Below are 13,844 nucleotides of genomic sequence, written 5' to 3' on the forward strand. Positions count from 1 at the left end.
CGTCACCATACTTGGAAAAAGGCTCTCCCTATCCACCCTATCTAACCCTCTGATTATCTTATATGTCTCTATTAAGTCACCTCTCAACCTTCTTCTCTCTAACGAAAACAGCCTCGTCCCTCAGTCTTTCCTCGTAAGACCTTCCCTCCATACCAGGCAACATCCGAGTAAATCTCCTCTGCACTCTTTCCAAAGCTTCCACATCCTCCTTATAATGTAGTGACCAGAACTGTACACAATACTCCAAGTACGGCTGCACCAGAGCTTTATACAGCTGCAGCATAACCTCATGGTTCCGGAACTCGATCCCTCTATTAACAAAAGCTAAAACACTGTATGCCTTCTTAACAACCCTGTCAACCTGGGTGGCAACTTTCAAGGATCTGTGTAATGGACACCAAGATCTCTCTGCTCACCTTACCATTAGCCCAGTACTTTGCATTCCGGTTACTCCGACCAAAGTGAATCACCTCACACTTGTCCGCATTAAACTCCGTTTGCCACCTCTCAGCCCAGCTCTGCAGCTTATCTATGTGTCTCTGTAACCTACCACATCCTTCGTCACTATCCACAACTCCACCGACCTTAGTGTTGTCTGTAAATTTACTAACCCACCCTTCTACGCCCTCATCCAGGTCATTTATAAAAATGACGAACAGCAGTGGACCCAACACCGACCCTTACGGTACACCACTGGTAACTGGACTCCAGGATGAACATTTCCCATCAACCACCACCCTCTGCCTTCTTTCAGCAAGTCAATTACTGATCCAAACTGCTATGTCTCCCACAATCCCATTTCTCCGCATTTTGTACAATAGCCGACTGTGGGGAACCTTATCAAATGCCTTGCTGAAATCCATATATACCACATCAACCGGTTTACTCTCATCTACCTGTTTGGTCACCTTCTCAAAAAACTCAATAAGGTTTGTGAGGCACGACCTACCCTTCACAAAACCGTGCTGACTATCCCGAATCAAATTATTCTTTTCTAGATGATTATAAATCCTATCTCTTATAACCTTTTCCAACACTTTACCAACAACTGAAGTAAGGCTCACTGGTCTATAATTACCAGGATTGTCTCTACTCCCCTTCTTGAACAGGGGAACCACATTTGCTATCCTCCAGTCTTCTGGCACTATTCCTGTAGACAATGACAATTTAAAGATCAATGCCAAAGGCTCGGCAATCTCCCCCCTGGCTTCCCAGAGGATCCCAAGATAGATCCCATCCGGCCCTGGGGACTTATCTATTTTCATATTCTGCAGGATTTCTAATACCTCTTCCTTGTGAACCTCAATCCCACCCCCAGTCTAGTAGCCTGTATCTCAGTAATCTCCTCGACAACATTGTCGTTTTCTAGAGTCGAAAAATATTCATTTAGTGCTTCCCCCTATCTCCTCTGACTCCACACACAACTTCCCACTACTATCCTTGATTGGCCCTAATCTTACTCTCGTCATTCTTTTATTCCTTAAACATCGAAAGAAAGCCTTAGGGTTTACCCTGATCCTATCCACCAACAATTTCTCATGTCTCCTCCTGGCTCTTCTGAGCTCTCTCTTTAGGTCTTTCCTGGCTACCTTGGTAACCCTCAAGCGCCCTAACTGAGCCTTCACATCTCATCCTAACATAAGCCTGCTTCTTCCTCTTGACCAGAGATTCCACTTCCTTCGTAAACCACGGCTCCCGTGCTCTACAGCTTCCTCCCTGCCTGACAGGTACATACTTATCTGGGACACACAGGAGCTTTTCCTTGAATAAGCTCCACATTTCTAATGTGCCCATCCCCTGCAGTTTCCTTCCCCATCCTATGCTTCCTAAATCTTTCCTAATCGCATCGTAATTGCCTTTCCCCCAGCTGTAACTCTTGCCCAGTGGTATACACCTGTCCCTTTCTATCACTAAAGTAAACATAACAGAATTGTGATCGCTATCACCAAAGTGCTCACCTACTTCCAAGTCTAACACCTGGCCGGGCTCATTACCCAGTGCCAAATTTAAAGTGGCTTTGCCCCTACTTGGCCTGTCTACATACATTCCTGAAGAAGGGCATATGCCTGAAACGTCGATTCTCCTGTTCCCTGGATGCTGCCTGACCTGCTGCGCTTTTCCAGCAACACATTTTCGGCCCTGTCTACATACTGCGTCAGGAAGCCGTCCTGCACACGCTGGACAAAAACTGGCCCATCTATAGTACTTGTACTGTAGTGATCCCAGTCAATATTTGGAAAGTTGAAGCCCCCATGACAATTACTCTGTCTCTCTCACTCCTATTGAGAATCATCTTTGCTATCCTTTCCTCTCATGTCTACTCCATCTTTCAATAAAATCAAGGCTTCTCTGATTGGTTACTCAAATCCACATTGCCGCCTACTCCTGATAACCTTTCACCCCCTTGTTTAACAAGAATCTCTCCACCTCGGCCTTCAAAATATTCAAGGACTCTGCTTCCGCAACTTTTTTTGCAGAGTTCCAAAGACTCATGACCTTCTGAAAAAAATGTTTTTACCTCATCTGTTTTAACCAGGTGAACTCTGAGATTTAAACAGTGACGCTTAGTTTTAGATTCTCCCACAGGAGGAAGCATCCCATCCTCATCCACCTGGTCAAGACTCCTCAGAGTTTCCTAATTAAGTTGCCTCTTAATTTCCTAACCTTCAACAGATACAAGACCAGCCTGATTCCAGGGATTAATCTGATAAACCTTCTCTGAACTGCCCCACACACATTTACATCCTTCCTTATTTAAGGAGACCAGTAGTCTCCTCTTCATTGGGGAGACCGGACGCCTCCTAGCAGAGCGCTTTAGGGAACATCTCCGAGACACCCACACCAATCAACCACACCGCCCCGTGGCCCAACATTTCAACTCCCCCTCCCACTCTGCCGAGGACATGGAGGTCCTGGGACTCCTTCACCGCCGCTCCCTCACCACCAGACCCCTGGAGGAAGAATGCCTCATCTTCCACCTCAGAACACTTCAACCCCAGGGCATCAATGTGGACTTCAACAGTTTCCTCATTTCCCCTTCCCCCACCTCACCCTGGTTCCAAACTTCCAGCTCAGTACTGTCCCCATGACTTGTCCGGACTTGTCCTACCTACCTATCTCCTTTTCCACCTATCCACTCCACCCTCTCCTCCCTGACCTATCACCTTCATCCCCTCCCCCACTCACCTATTGTACTCTATGCTACTCTCTCCCCACCCCCACCCTCCTCTAGCTTATCTCTCCACGCTTCAGGCTCACTGCCTTTATTCCTGATGAAGGGCTTTTGCCCGAAACGTCGATTTTACTGCTCCTCAGATGCTGCCTAAACTGCTGTGCTCTTCCAGCACCACTGATCCAGAATCTGGTTTCCAGCATCTGCAGTCATTGTTTTTACCTAAGGGAACACTTAGAACATACATAAAACAGTACAGTGCAGTACAGGCCTTTCGGCCCTCAATGTGGTGCTGACATTTTATCCTATTCTCAGATCAGACTAGCCGACATTCTCTTAATTTTACTGTCATCCGTCTACCTATCCAAGAGTCGCTTAAATGTCCCTCATGTCTCTGACTGTACTCCCACTGCTGGCAGTACATTCCACACACCCACCACTCTCTGTGTAAAGAACCTACCTCTGACATCTCTCCTAAACCTTCCTCTAATCACCTTAAAATTACATCCCCGATTTCTGACTTCACCACCCTTTCAGGGTGATTTCTAGACTCAGTCCATCCTTAGAGTGAAAAATCCCTCTTGAACTCTCTCCTTAACCTTATACCTCTTACCTGGAACCTTTGCCCCCTGATTATTGCCTTCTCTACCGATGAGAGAAGTGATATCATATCCATGGTATTAATACCCCTCACAATCTTGTACATCTCCATCAGATCCTCTCTCAACCTTCACTGTTCCAATGAAACATCCTCGGCCTCTCCAATCATTCCTTTATGGCTCAGAGCCTCCGGCCCAGGGAACATCCTGGTGAATCTCCTATGTATCCCCTTGTGTGCTCTCACATCCTTCTGGTAGTGTGGGGACCAGAATTATACACAGTACTCCAGCTGTAGCCTAACCAGTGTTTTATATAAAGAAGAATAAAGGGAAAAAAAGAACAATACAGCACAAGGACAGGCCCTTCGGCCTACCAAGACTGCACCAACACATGACACCTTCCCAAACTCAAAACCTTTTGCCTCCACACGGTCCGTATCCCTCTCGTTCCTGCCTATTCATGTATCTGTCAAGATGCCTCCAAAATGCCTTGATCATACCTGCCTCCACCACCATCTCTGGCAGCACTTTCCAGAGTCCTACCACTCTCAACATAAAACCTTCTCTTCCAAATCATTTATATATTAATCCCTGTGAAACCACTGGTCAGAGATCTCCAGTCAGAAACACACCCTTCCACCACTACTCTCTGTTGTCTATGACTAAGCCAGTGCTGTATCCATCTTACCAGTTCATCATGGATCCCATGTGACTTCACCTTTTGTATGAGCCTTCCATGAGGACAACATCCACTGCCCTTCCCTCATCAATCATTTATCTCACACCCTCAAAAAACTCAAATCATGTTTGTGAGACACGACCTTCCCTGTACATAGCAATGCTGCCTATCACGAAAAAGTCTGAAAAGTTCCAGAGACGTAGAGGAAAGGATTGCAAAGATGATTCCAGAAAGGAGTGAGAGTGACAGGGGAGTTGTTATGGGGGCTTTTAACTTTCCAAATATTGACTGGAAATATTATAGTTCAAGTACTTTAGATGGGTCAGGTTTTGTCCAACGTGAGCAGGAGGGTTTCCTGACACAGTATGTAGACAGGCCAACAAGGGGCGAGGCCACTTTGGATTTGGTACTGGGTAATGAACCCAGCCAGGTGTTAGGTTTGTAGGTAGGTGAGCACTTTGGTGATAGTAACCACAATTCAGTTATGTTTACTTTAGTGATGGAAAGTGATAGGTATATATCACAGGGCAAGAGTTGTAGCTGGGCGAAAGGCAATTACAATGTGATTAGGCAAGATTTAGGATGCAAAGGATGGGGAAGGAAACTGCAGGGGATGGGCACAACTGAAATGTGGAGCTTATTCAAGGACCAGCTACTGTGGGTCCTTGATAAGTATGTACCAGTCAGGCAGGGAGGAAGTGGTTGAGCGCGGGAGCCGTGCTTTACTAAAGAAGTTAAATCTGTTGTCAAGTGGAAGAAGGTGGCTTATGTTAGGATAAGATGTGAAGGCTCGGTTAGAGCGCTTGAGAGTTACAAGGTAGCCAGGAAAGACCTAAAGAGAGAGCTCAGAAGAGCCAGAAGGAGACATGAGAAGTTGTTGGCAGATAGGATCAAGGTAAACCCTCAACACATGACACCTGTTCTACAGGTATGTCAAGAATAAAAGATTGACCCGGATAAGATTAGGGCTAGTTAAGGACAATAGTGGAAAGTTGTTGTGGATTCCGAAGAGATAGGAGAGGTGCTAAATGAATACCTTTTGTCAGTATAGACACTAGAAAATGACAATGTTGTCGAAGAGAATACTGAGATACAGGCTACTAGACCAGATGGGATTGAGGTTCACAAGGAAGAGGTGTTAGCAATTCTGGAAAGTGTAAAAAACAGGTAAGTCCCCTGGGCCAGATGGGATTTATCCTCAGATTCTCTGGGAAGCCAGGGAGGAGATTGCAGAGCCTTTGGCTTTGATCTTTATGTGGTCATTGTCTACAGGAATAGTGCCAGAAGACTGGAGGATAGCAAATGTGGTTCCCCTGTTCAAGAAGGGGAGTAGAAACAACCCTGGGAATTATAGACCAGTGAGCCTTACTTCGGTTGTGGGTAAAGTGTTGGAAAGAGTTATAAGAGATAGGATTTATAATCATCTAGAAAGGAATAAGTTCATTAGGGATAGTCAACATGATTTCGTGAAGGGTAGGTCGTGTCTCACAAACCTTATGGAGCTCTCTGAGAAGGTGACAAAACAGGTGGATGAGGGTAAAGCAGTTGATGTGGTGTATATTGCATGCAATTCTGGTCTCCTTCCTATCGGAAAGATTTTGTGAAACTTGGAAGGGTTCAGAAAAGATTTTCAAGGATGCTGCCAGGGTTAGAGGATTTGAGCTATAAGGAGAAGCTGAACAGGCTGGGGCTGTTTTCCCTGGAGCGTCAGAGGCTGAGGGGTGATCTTATAGAGGTTTATAAAATCATGAGGGGCATGGACAGGATAAATAGACACAGTCTTTTCCCTGGGGTTGGGGAGTCCAGAACTAGAGGGCATAGGTTTAGGGTGACAGGGGCAAGATATAAAAGAAACCTATGGGGCAACTTTTTCATATAGAGGCTGGTATGTGTATGGAATGAGCTGCCAGAGGAACTGGTGGAGGCTGGTACAAATACAACATTTAAAAGGCATCTGGATGGGTATATGAATAGGAAGAGTTTTGAGGGATATGGGGTGAGTGCTAGTAGGTGCGTCTAGATTGGGTTGGGATATCTGGTCGGCATGGGCGGATTGGACTGAAGGGTCTGTTTCCGTGCTGTATATCTCTATGACTCTATGCTTCTATATGGACTTCAGTAAAGCTTTTGTTAAGGATCTCTCCTGTAACTAAAGAGGTTACAAAGATTTCACACAAGGCCCCAGCAATTTCCTCACCTGCCTACCTCAGCATTCAGGGATAGCTGCCATCAGGTCCTGAGGATTTGTCCACTTTAATGCTTTTCAAAACACACACCACCTCCTCCTTCTCTATACTGACATGCCCCAGAGTAACAACATACCCCTCCTGAGACTCACCATCCACCAGGTCCTCAATGGTGAATACCAAGGTGCAAAGTATTCATTAAGAACCTCACCATCTGACTCCATGCGTAAATTCCTCCTCGGTTCTTGACTGGACTGATCTTTTCCCTATTTACCTTTTGCTCCTTATGTATGTATAAAACCTCTTGGAATTTCCCTTAATCCTATTTGCCAAATACATTTCCTGGCCCCTTTTCGCCCTCCCAATTCCTTGTTTGAGTTCTTTCCTGTTCTCTTTGTACACTTTGAGGGCTCTGTCTGTCTCCCGACTCTAACACCTTACATGTCCCTCCTTTCTCTTTTTGACTAAGTTCCCAGTTTCTCTTGTCATCTAAGATTCCGACATGTCAGAGGTGAATTTGTCTTCAGTCGACATTCCCCAGTTTCTGCCTAATTGTGGCCGTTAGTCTTTTCCCAATTTAATACCTGATCCACCTGAGGATCACATGGATTTGAGGTGACTGTCAGGTCAGGCATGATCTTATTGAATGGTGGAGCAGCCTTGAGGGGCTGAGCGGCCTCCTGCTGGATTTCAGATGCCTGTATATATGTGTGCCCTCACAGAATAGAATCATAGAATCCCTACAGTGTGAAAACTGGCCCTTCGCCCCATTGACACTCTGAAAAGTATCCCACCCAAACCCAAGCCCCATTACTCTACACTTACCCCTGACTAATGCACCTAACCTACACATCCCTGAACACTACGGGCAATTTCCCATGGCCAATTCACCTGACCTGCACATCTTTGGAATGTGGGAGGAAACCGGAGCACCCGGAGGAAACCCACACAGACACGGGGAGAATGTGCAAACTCCAAACAGACAATCGCCCAAAGCTGGAATTGAACCCGGGTCCCTGGCTCTCTGAGGCAGCAGTGTTAACCACTGAGTCGTCGTGCTGCCCTGATTGGTCCCAGATTGTTTTTCATGGTTTGTTAGTTTGACCCAGTTTTGTTCTTTTCCTGCAGAGGCTGTGGGATTGGCTGATTTCAGCACAGGCAGTAATTTGTGACTGTGACATGAATGGGATGGAACTGGAAGAGGTGAATGAGAGGCTGAGCCAAGTGAAGGTGAGGCAAAATTGGGAAAGTGCCTGTGTTACTCAGAGGAAGGGAATAATGACCCAGGGGCACTGAGGCAGCTTTTCCCATCTTGGTCTGACATTGAAATGTGTCAGATTGGCTTTAGTGAAATTGGTTTTCCTGAACTAGTCTGGATGCCAACTGGGTTGCCACTGGTGCAGGACAAAGGTCTGGATGAAGAACCCAAAAACCTTTACTGCTGTGTCCTTGTGGAAGTGAGGGATTTCAGATCATCCCCAGCTTCAGGCTGCTTTCTGAAAGTTTAATGAATCACCCAGCACCGAGAGTGACAACTAAATGTAAACTATCTCTTTCATAGCAGCAGCTGTGTGAGGGACATTGCCACTTCAATGGTGTCTGGTAAAGCACACATGCTAATCGCTGCTCGGTCACATAGAATGTAAGTATTGTTGAAAAAGACCTTTTTATGGCCTTGACCAATCAGAATCAAATGTAGACAATTCTCAACAAGTCCAGCTCTGTGTCCATTGTACTTGCTGCTCATCAATGAGACCCATGCTTACAGGATGTGAGTGACTGTACTTGTGCCACACTCAGTCAAATGCAGCCTTGATATCAAAGGCTGTCCCTCTCCCCTCCCCTCTGGAATTCAGCTCTTTTGTCCATGTTTGACCCAAGGCTGGAATGAGGTCAGGAGCTGAGTGACCCTGGGGTTACCCACTGAGCAGGTTATTGCTGAGCAGGTGCTGCTTGGTAGCTCTGTTACTGACACCGTCCATCACGTTACTGAGGATCGAGGGGAGACTGATGGGGCAGGAATTGGTCAGGTTGGATTTGTCTTGCTTTTCATGTACAGGACATTCCTGGTTAATTTTCCGCATTGTCAGGTAGATGCCAGTGTTGTAACTCTACATGGAACATGTTGGCTGGGGGTGAGGCAAGTTCTGGAGTATAAGCTTTCAATACTATTGCTGGAATGTTATAGTGCTACCCCTGGCATGTCCCCTGCACTCCCCATTGAACCAGGGTTGATCCCCTGGCTTGATGATAATGGGTGAGTGGGGGATATGCCGGGCCATGAGGTTACAGATTGTGCTGGAGTTCAGTTCTGCCGTTGATGGCCCACAGTGCCTCATGGATGCCCACCCTTGAGCTCCTCGATCAGTTTGAAGTCTGACCCATTTAGCACAGTGATGGTGCCACACAACACACTGGAGGGGATTCTCAATGTGAAGGTGGGACTTTGTCTCCACACGGACTGTGTGGTGGTCATTCTTACCGATACTGTCATGGACAGATACATCTGCAGCCGGCAGATTGGTAAGGATGAGGTCAAGTATGTTTTTCCCTCTTGTTGGTTCCCTCCCCACCTGCTGCAGACCCAGTGCAGCAGCTCTGTCCTTTAGGACCTGACCAATTCAATCAGGAATACTGCTGCCGAGACACTCTTGGTTTTGGACATTGAAATCCCCCACCCGGAGTATATTCTGTGATCTTGCCATCCTCCCTCAAAGTGTTGTTCAACATGGAGGATACCGATTCATCAGCCGAGGGAGGGCGGTATGTGGTGATCAGCAGGAGGTTTCCTTGTCCTTGTTTAACCTGAAACAGTGAGACTTCCTGGGGTCCGGAGTCAATGTTGAGGACTCCCAGGGTAATTCCCTCCCGACTGTATCCCACTGTGGAGCCATGTCTACTGGGTCTGTCCTGCCGGTGGGACAGGACATATCCAGGGATGGGGATGGTGGGGCCTGGGACATTGCTGTGAGGTTATGATGCCGTGAGTATGACTGTGTCAGGCTGTTGCTTGGCTAGGCTGTGAGACAGCTCTCCCAGTGTTGGCACCAGCCCCCGGATGTTAATGAGGGGACCTTTGCAGGATTATAGAGTCATAGAGATGGACAGCATGGAAACAGACCCTTCGGTCCAACCCGTCCATGCCGACCAGATATCCCAACCCAATCTAGTCCTACCTGCCAGCACCCGGCCCATATCCCTCCAAACCCTTCCTATTCATATACCCATCCAAATGCCTCTTAAATGTTGCAATTGTACCAGCCTCCACCACTTCCTCTGGCAGCTCATTCCATACACGTACCACCCTCTGCGTGAAAAAGGTGCCCCTTAGATCTCTTTTATATCTTTCCCCTCTCACCCTAAACCCATGCCCTCTAGTTCTGGACTCCCCGACCCCAGGGAAAAGACTTTGCCTATTTACCCTATCCATGCCCCTCATGATTTTGTAAACTTCGATAAGGTCACCCCTCAGCCTCTGACACTCCAGGGAAAACAGCCCCAGCCTGTTCAGCCTCTCCCTATAGCTCAAACCCCCAACCCTGGCAACATCCTTGTAAATCTTTTCTGAATCCTTTCAAGTTTCACAACATCTTTCCGATAGGAAGGAGACCAGAATTACACGCAATATTCCAACAGTGGCCTAACCACTGTCCGGTACAGCCGTAACATGACATCCCAACTCCTGTACTCAATACTCTGACCAATAAAGGAAAGCATACCCAAACATCGCCTTCACTATCCTATCTACCTGCGACTCCACTTTCAAGGAGATATGAACCTGCACTCCAAGGTCTCTTTGTTGAGCAACACTCCCTAGGACCTTACCATTAAGTGTATAAATCCTGCTCAAGCTTACTTTCCCAAAATGCAGCACATTGCATTTATCTAAATTAAACTCCATCTGCCACTTCTCAGCCCATTGGCCCATCTGGTCCAGATCTTGTTGTAATCTGAGGTAACCCTCTTCGCTGTCCACTACACCTCCAATTTTGGAGTCATTTGTAAACTTACTAACTGTACCTCTTACGCTCACATCCAAATCATTATTGTAAATGACAAAAAGTAGAGGGCCCAGCACCGATCCTTGTGGCACTCCACTGGTCACAGGCCTCCAGTCTGAAAAACAACCCTCCACCATCACTCTCTGTCTTCTACCTTTGAGCCAGTTCTGTATCCAAATGGCTAGTTCTCCCTGTATTCCATGAGATCTGGCGTTGCTAATCAGTTTCCCATGGGGAACCTTGTCGAACGCCTTACTGAAGTCCATATAGATCACATCTACTTGTTATGGCTGGTTTTGCCATTGTCTTCCGGTGCCAAGGTCGATGCCAGGTGATCCGTCTGGTTTCATGTCATAGAGTTATAGAGTCATAGAGGTGTGCAGCATGGAAACAGACCCTTCGGTCCAAACCGTCCATGTCACGATTGATACAACTGAATGCCTTGCCAGGCCATTTCAGAGGGGCAACTGAGAGCCAACCACATTGCTATAGGTCTAGAGTCACACGTAGGCCAGACCAGGTGAGGATGGCAGATTTCTTTCCCTGAAGGTCTTTCATGGACCAGATGGTATTTTCCCAACATTTGATGACAGTTTCATGGTCACAATCACTGAGATCAGTTGTAGATTCCAGATTTATTAAGTGCTTTTCAATTCCACCAGCCCCCATGTTTCAATTCAAGCCCCAGATTTCAGACATTAGCCTGGGTTTCTAGCCCAGTGACATTATTGTTATGCCATGTTGACCTCCCATTTTCTCATTTCTCTCTGGACACCCACATTTGCAAGATTCATGTTTTTTTTTTAATCATTTCCACTTGTACAACAGCCTCAGTCTTCTGCACATTATCCTGGGTCTGCCAGCCTGTGGCTAACTCACTGAAGCTGTTTGTATCTTACAGCCGCATGTGTCCTTCCACACAGCTTCCTGATCCACCCAGGTTTGTAACATTAACAAATGTTGATATTTACACCCTACCTCTGAACCTAAGTCACTAATTTGTTGCTCTCCTCTCTCTCCCCCTCCCCCACACTTTCTCCACTCCTGCCTTCCTCCCACTCTCTCCCCCTCTTTACTCCCCACCTCCTCTTTCCCCACTCTCTCTCCTCTATGCCACCCCCACTCTCTACCCCTCACCCCCCTTCCAATCTCTCCCACACTTGTCTCTCCCCATCTCTCCCAATCCTCTCTCTCCCTCCTTTCTCTCTCCTTAATGTCTCCACTCTCTCCCCCTTCCATTAACTCCTCACACTATCTACTCCTCTCTCTTAACCTCCCAATATCTCCCTTTCTTTCTCTCCTCCTTCATCTCCCCCTGTCTCTATCTCTGTCTGTCTCCCCTTCCATTATCTCATTTTCTCTCCCTCCATTTCTCCCTCTCTCCTTCCCCACTTTCCCCTCCCTCTCTCTCCCTTCTCCCAGCTGCACCTCTGCCATCCCCCCATCTCCTTTTTTCTCCCTTCCCTTCTCCCTCCCTACTCCCCCTATCCTCTCTTGGACTACTTCTCTGCAGGAGTTGATGAGTGATCTCTATCTGCAGAAGTTAGAGGTGGAGACCCTTACTCATCACTCTCAGTCTTTCACTCGCCGATTGCCAGTTCCTGAGCGAGAGCTGATTGAGGGGCTCTTGCAGGACTATCGAGAACGCTGGGAGAAGCTGGAGAGAGAATTAGTCAGTAAACAGGTAAGGGGGATTCACATTAGAGAGGGAACAGTGGATGTTCCTGGTGGAATAGGGGGTGTTCCTGGAGAAATGGAAGATGTTTCAGAAGGAATGGGGGATGGTCCATTAGAGAATGGAAGATATTAGAACCACAGAATGGTATAGCACGGAAGGGATCCATTCGGCCCAACTTGTCCAAGCCAACCCAAAGACCCCGAGATGTCCTTTCTAATTTCATCTTGCTGCACATGGCAACTTACAACATTTTAAAGTTCAGAACCAGGAACGTTTTCAAAAAGTTTAGTGCCTCAACACAGGCAGCCAATTCCAGGCACCTACCATGTTCTCTACATGGCACGGTGGCTCAGTGGTTAGCACTGTTGCCTCACAGCACCAGGAACCTGAATTTGATTCCAGCTTTGGGTAACTGTCTGTGGAGTTTGCACACTCTGCCTGTGTCTGCGTGGGTTTCTTCCCACAATCCAGAGCTGGACAGGTTATGTGGATTAGCCATGTTAAATTGCCCCACTGTCCTGTGGACATATTGACCAAACAACCTCACCTCCCCATGGCCGAACACGTCAACTCCCCCCTCCACCCTCAACCAACTCCCCCAAGGACATGCAGGTCCTGGGCCTCCTCTGCCACCAAACCCTAACCATCCGACGCCTGGAGGAAGAATGTCTCATCTTCCGCCTTGGGACCCTCCAACCATACGGGAACAATGTGGATTTCTTCATCTCCCCTCCCCCCACCTGGTCAGCATGGATGCGTTGGACCGAAGGGTCTGTTTCCGTGCTGTATGACTCCACGCTCGTGTTGGCATGTGGCACTGGGAGTAATCCTGAGGTTTGAGGTCCTGTATTTTAATTTGTCTCCTAACTTCCTCGATTCAGCTGTCGAGTCCTCATCCCTGTGTTTGGTGGTTGATACCTCTGTGTGTACCACCACCAGACTGTTCAACCTCCTGCTCCAGAATGTCTTGCAGCCACTCTGAGACATCCCTGACCAGAACACTATGATATTCGAGAGGAGATAGAGGAGAATCCAGAGCGATTGGTGAGAGGGTGGGCGGGGGGGGCGGGTAGCGGTGACTGAAATGGAATGAGGAATCCAACTTCAGACTTTTGTCCTTTGATTGCAGCATGAGTTAGAAAAGACGTTGCTGAGTCTTGGACATTTCCAACCAGCTCTCCAGCAGACTCTGACATGGCTGATAACTACCCAGGAGTTACTGGATCAACAACGATGCCCCAGCATTGATCTCCACACCTGTGAGATATAGCTAGCAAAACTTCGGGTCAGTTCGATAGATCTATAATAGATCAATATAATCTTTACAGGTGGCACAGTGGTTAGCACTGCTGCCTCACAGCGCCAGAGACCCAGGTTCAATTCCCGCCTCAGGCAACTGACTGTGTGGAGTTTGCACATTCTCCCTGTGTCTGTGTGGGTTTTCTCTGGGTGCTCTGGTTTCCTCCCACAGTCCAAAAATGTGCAAGTTAGGTGAATTGGCCATGCTAAATTGCCCATTGTGTTAGGTG

The 13,844-nt window shown here is 47.3% G+C and overlaps 1 protein-coding gene across 1 annotated transcript in view; it reads left to right on the top strand.

Annotated features, from left to right (window-relative positions):
- LOC148147694 (microtubule-actin cross-linking factor 1, isoforms 6/7-like) overlaps positions 1-13,585 on the top strand; it is a 53,006-nt gene extending 39,421 nt beyond the window's left edge. The window contains exons 5-7 of the mRNA XM_087994628.1: positions 7,765-7,866; positions 12,151-12,321; positions 13,445-13,585. Coding sequence (XP_087850754.1) covers positions 7,765-7,866; positions 12,151-12,321; positions 13,445-13,585 — 414 coding nt within the window. The remainder of the gene's footprint in view (positions 1-7,764; positions 7,867-12,150; positions 12,322-13,444) is intronic.
- The last annotated feature ends 259 nt before the right edge of the window (positions 13,586-13,844 follow it).

Source organism: Chiloscyllium plagiosum, unplaced genomic scaffold (assembly GCF_037043375.1).
Source record: "Chiloscyllium plagiosum isolate Xiang-an unplaced genomic scaffold, Cpla_swu_hap1 HiC_scaffold_15, whole genome shotgun sequence".
In the NCBI taxonomy this organism is placed as follows: Eukaryota; Metazoa; Chordata; class Chondrichthyes; order Orectolobiformes; family Hemiscylliidae; genus Chiloscyllium; species Chiloscyllium plagiosum.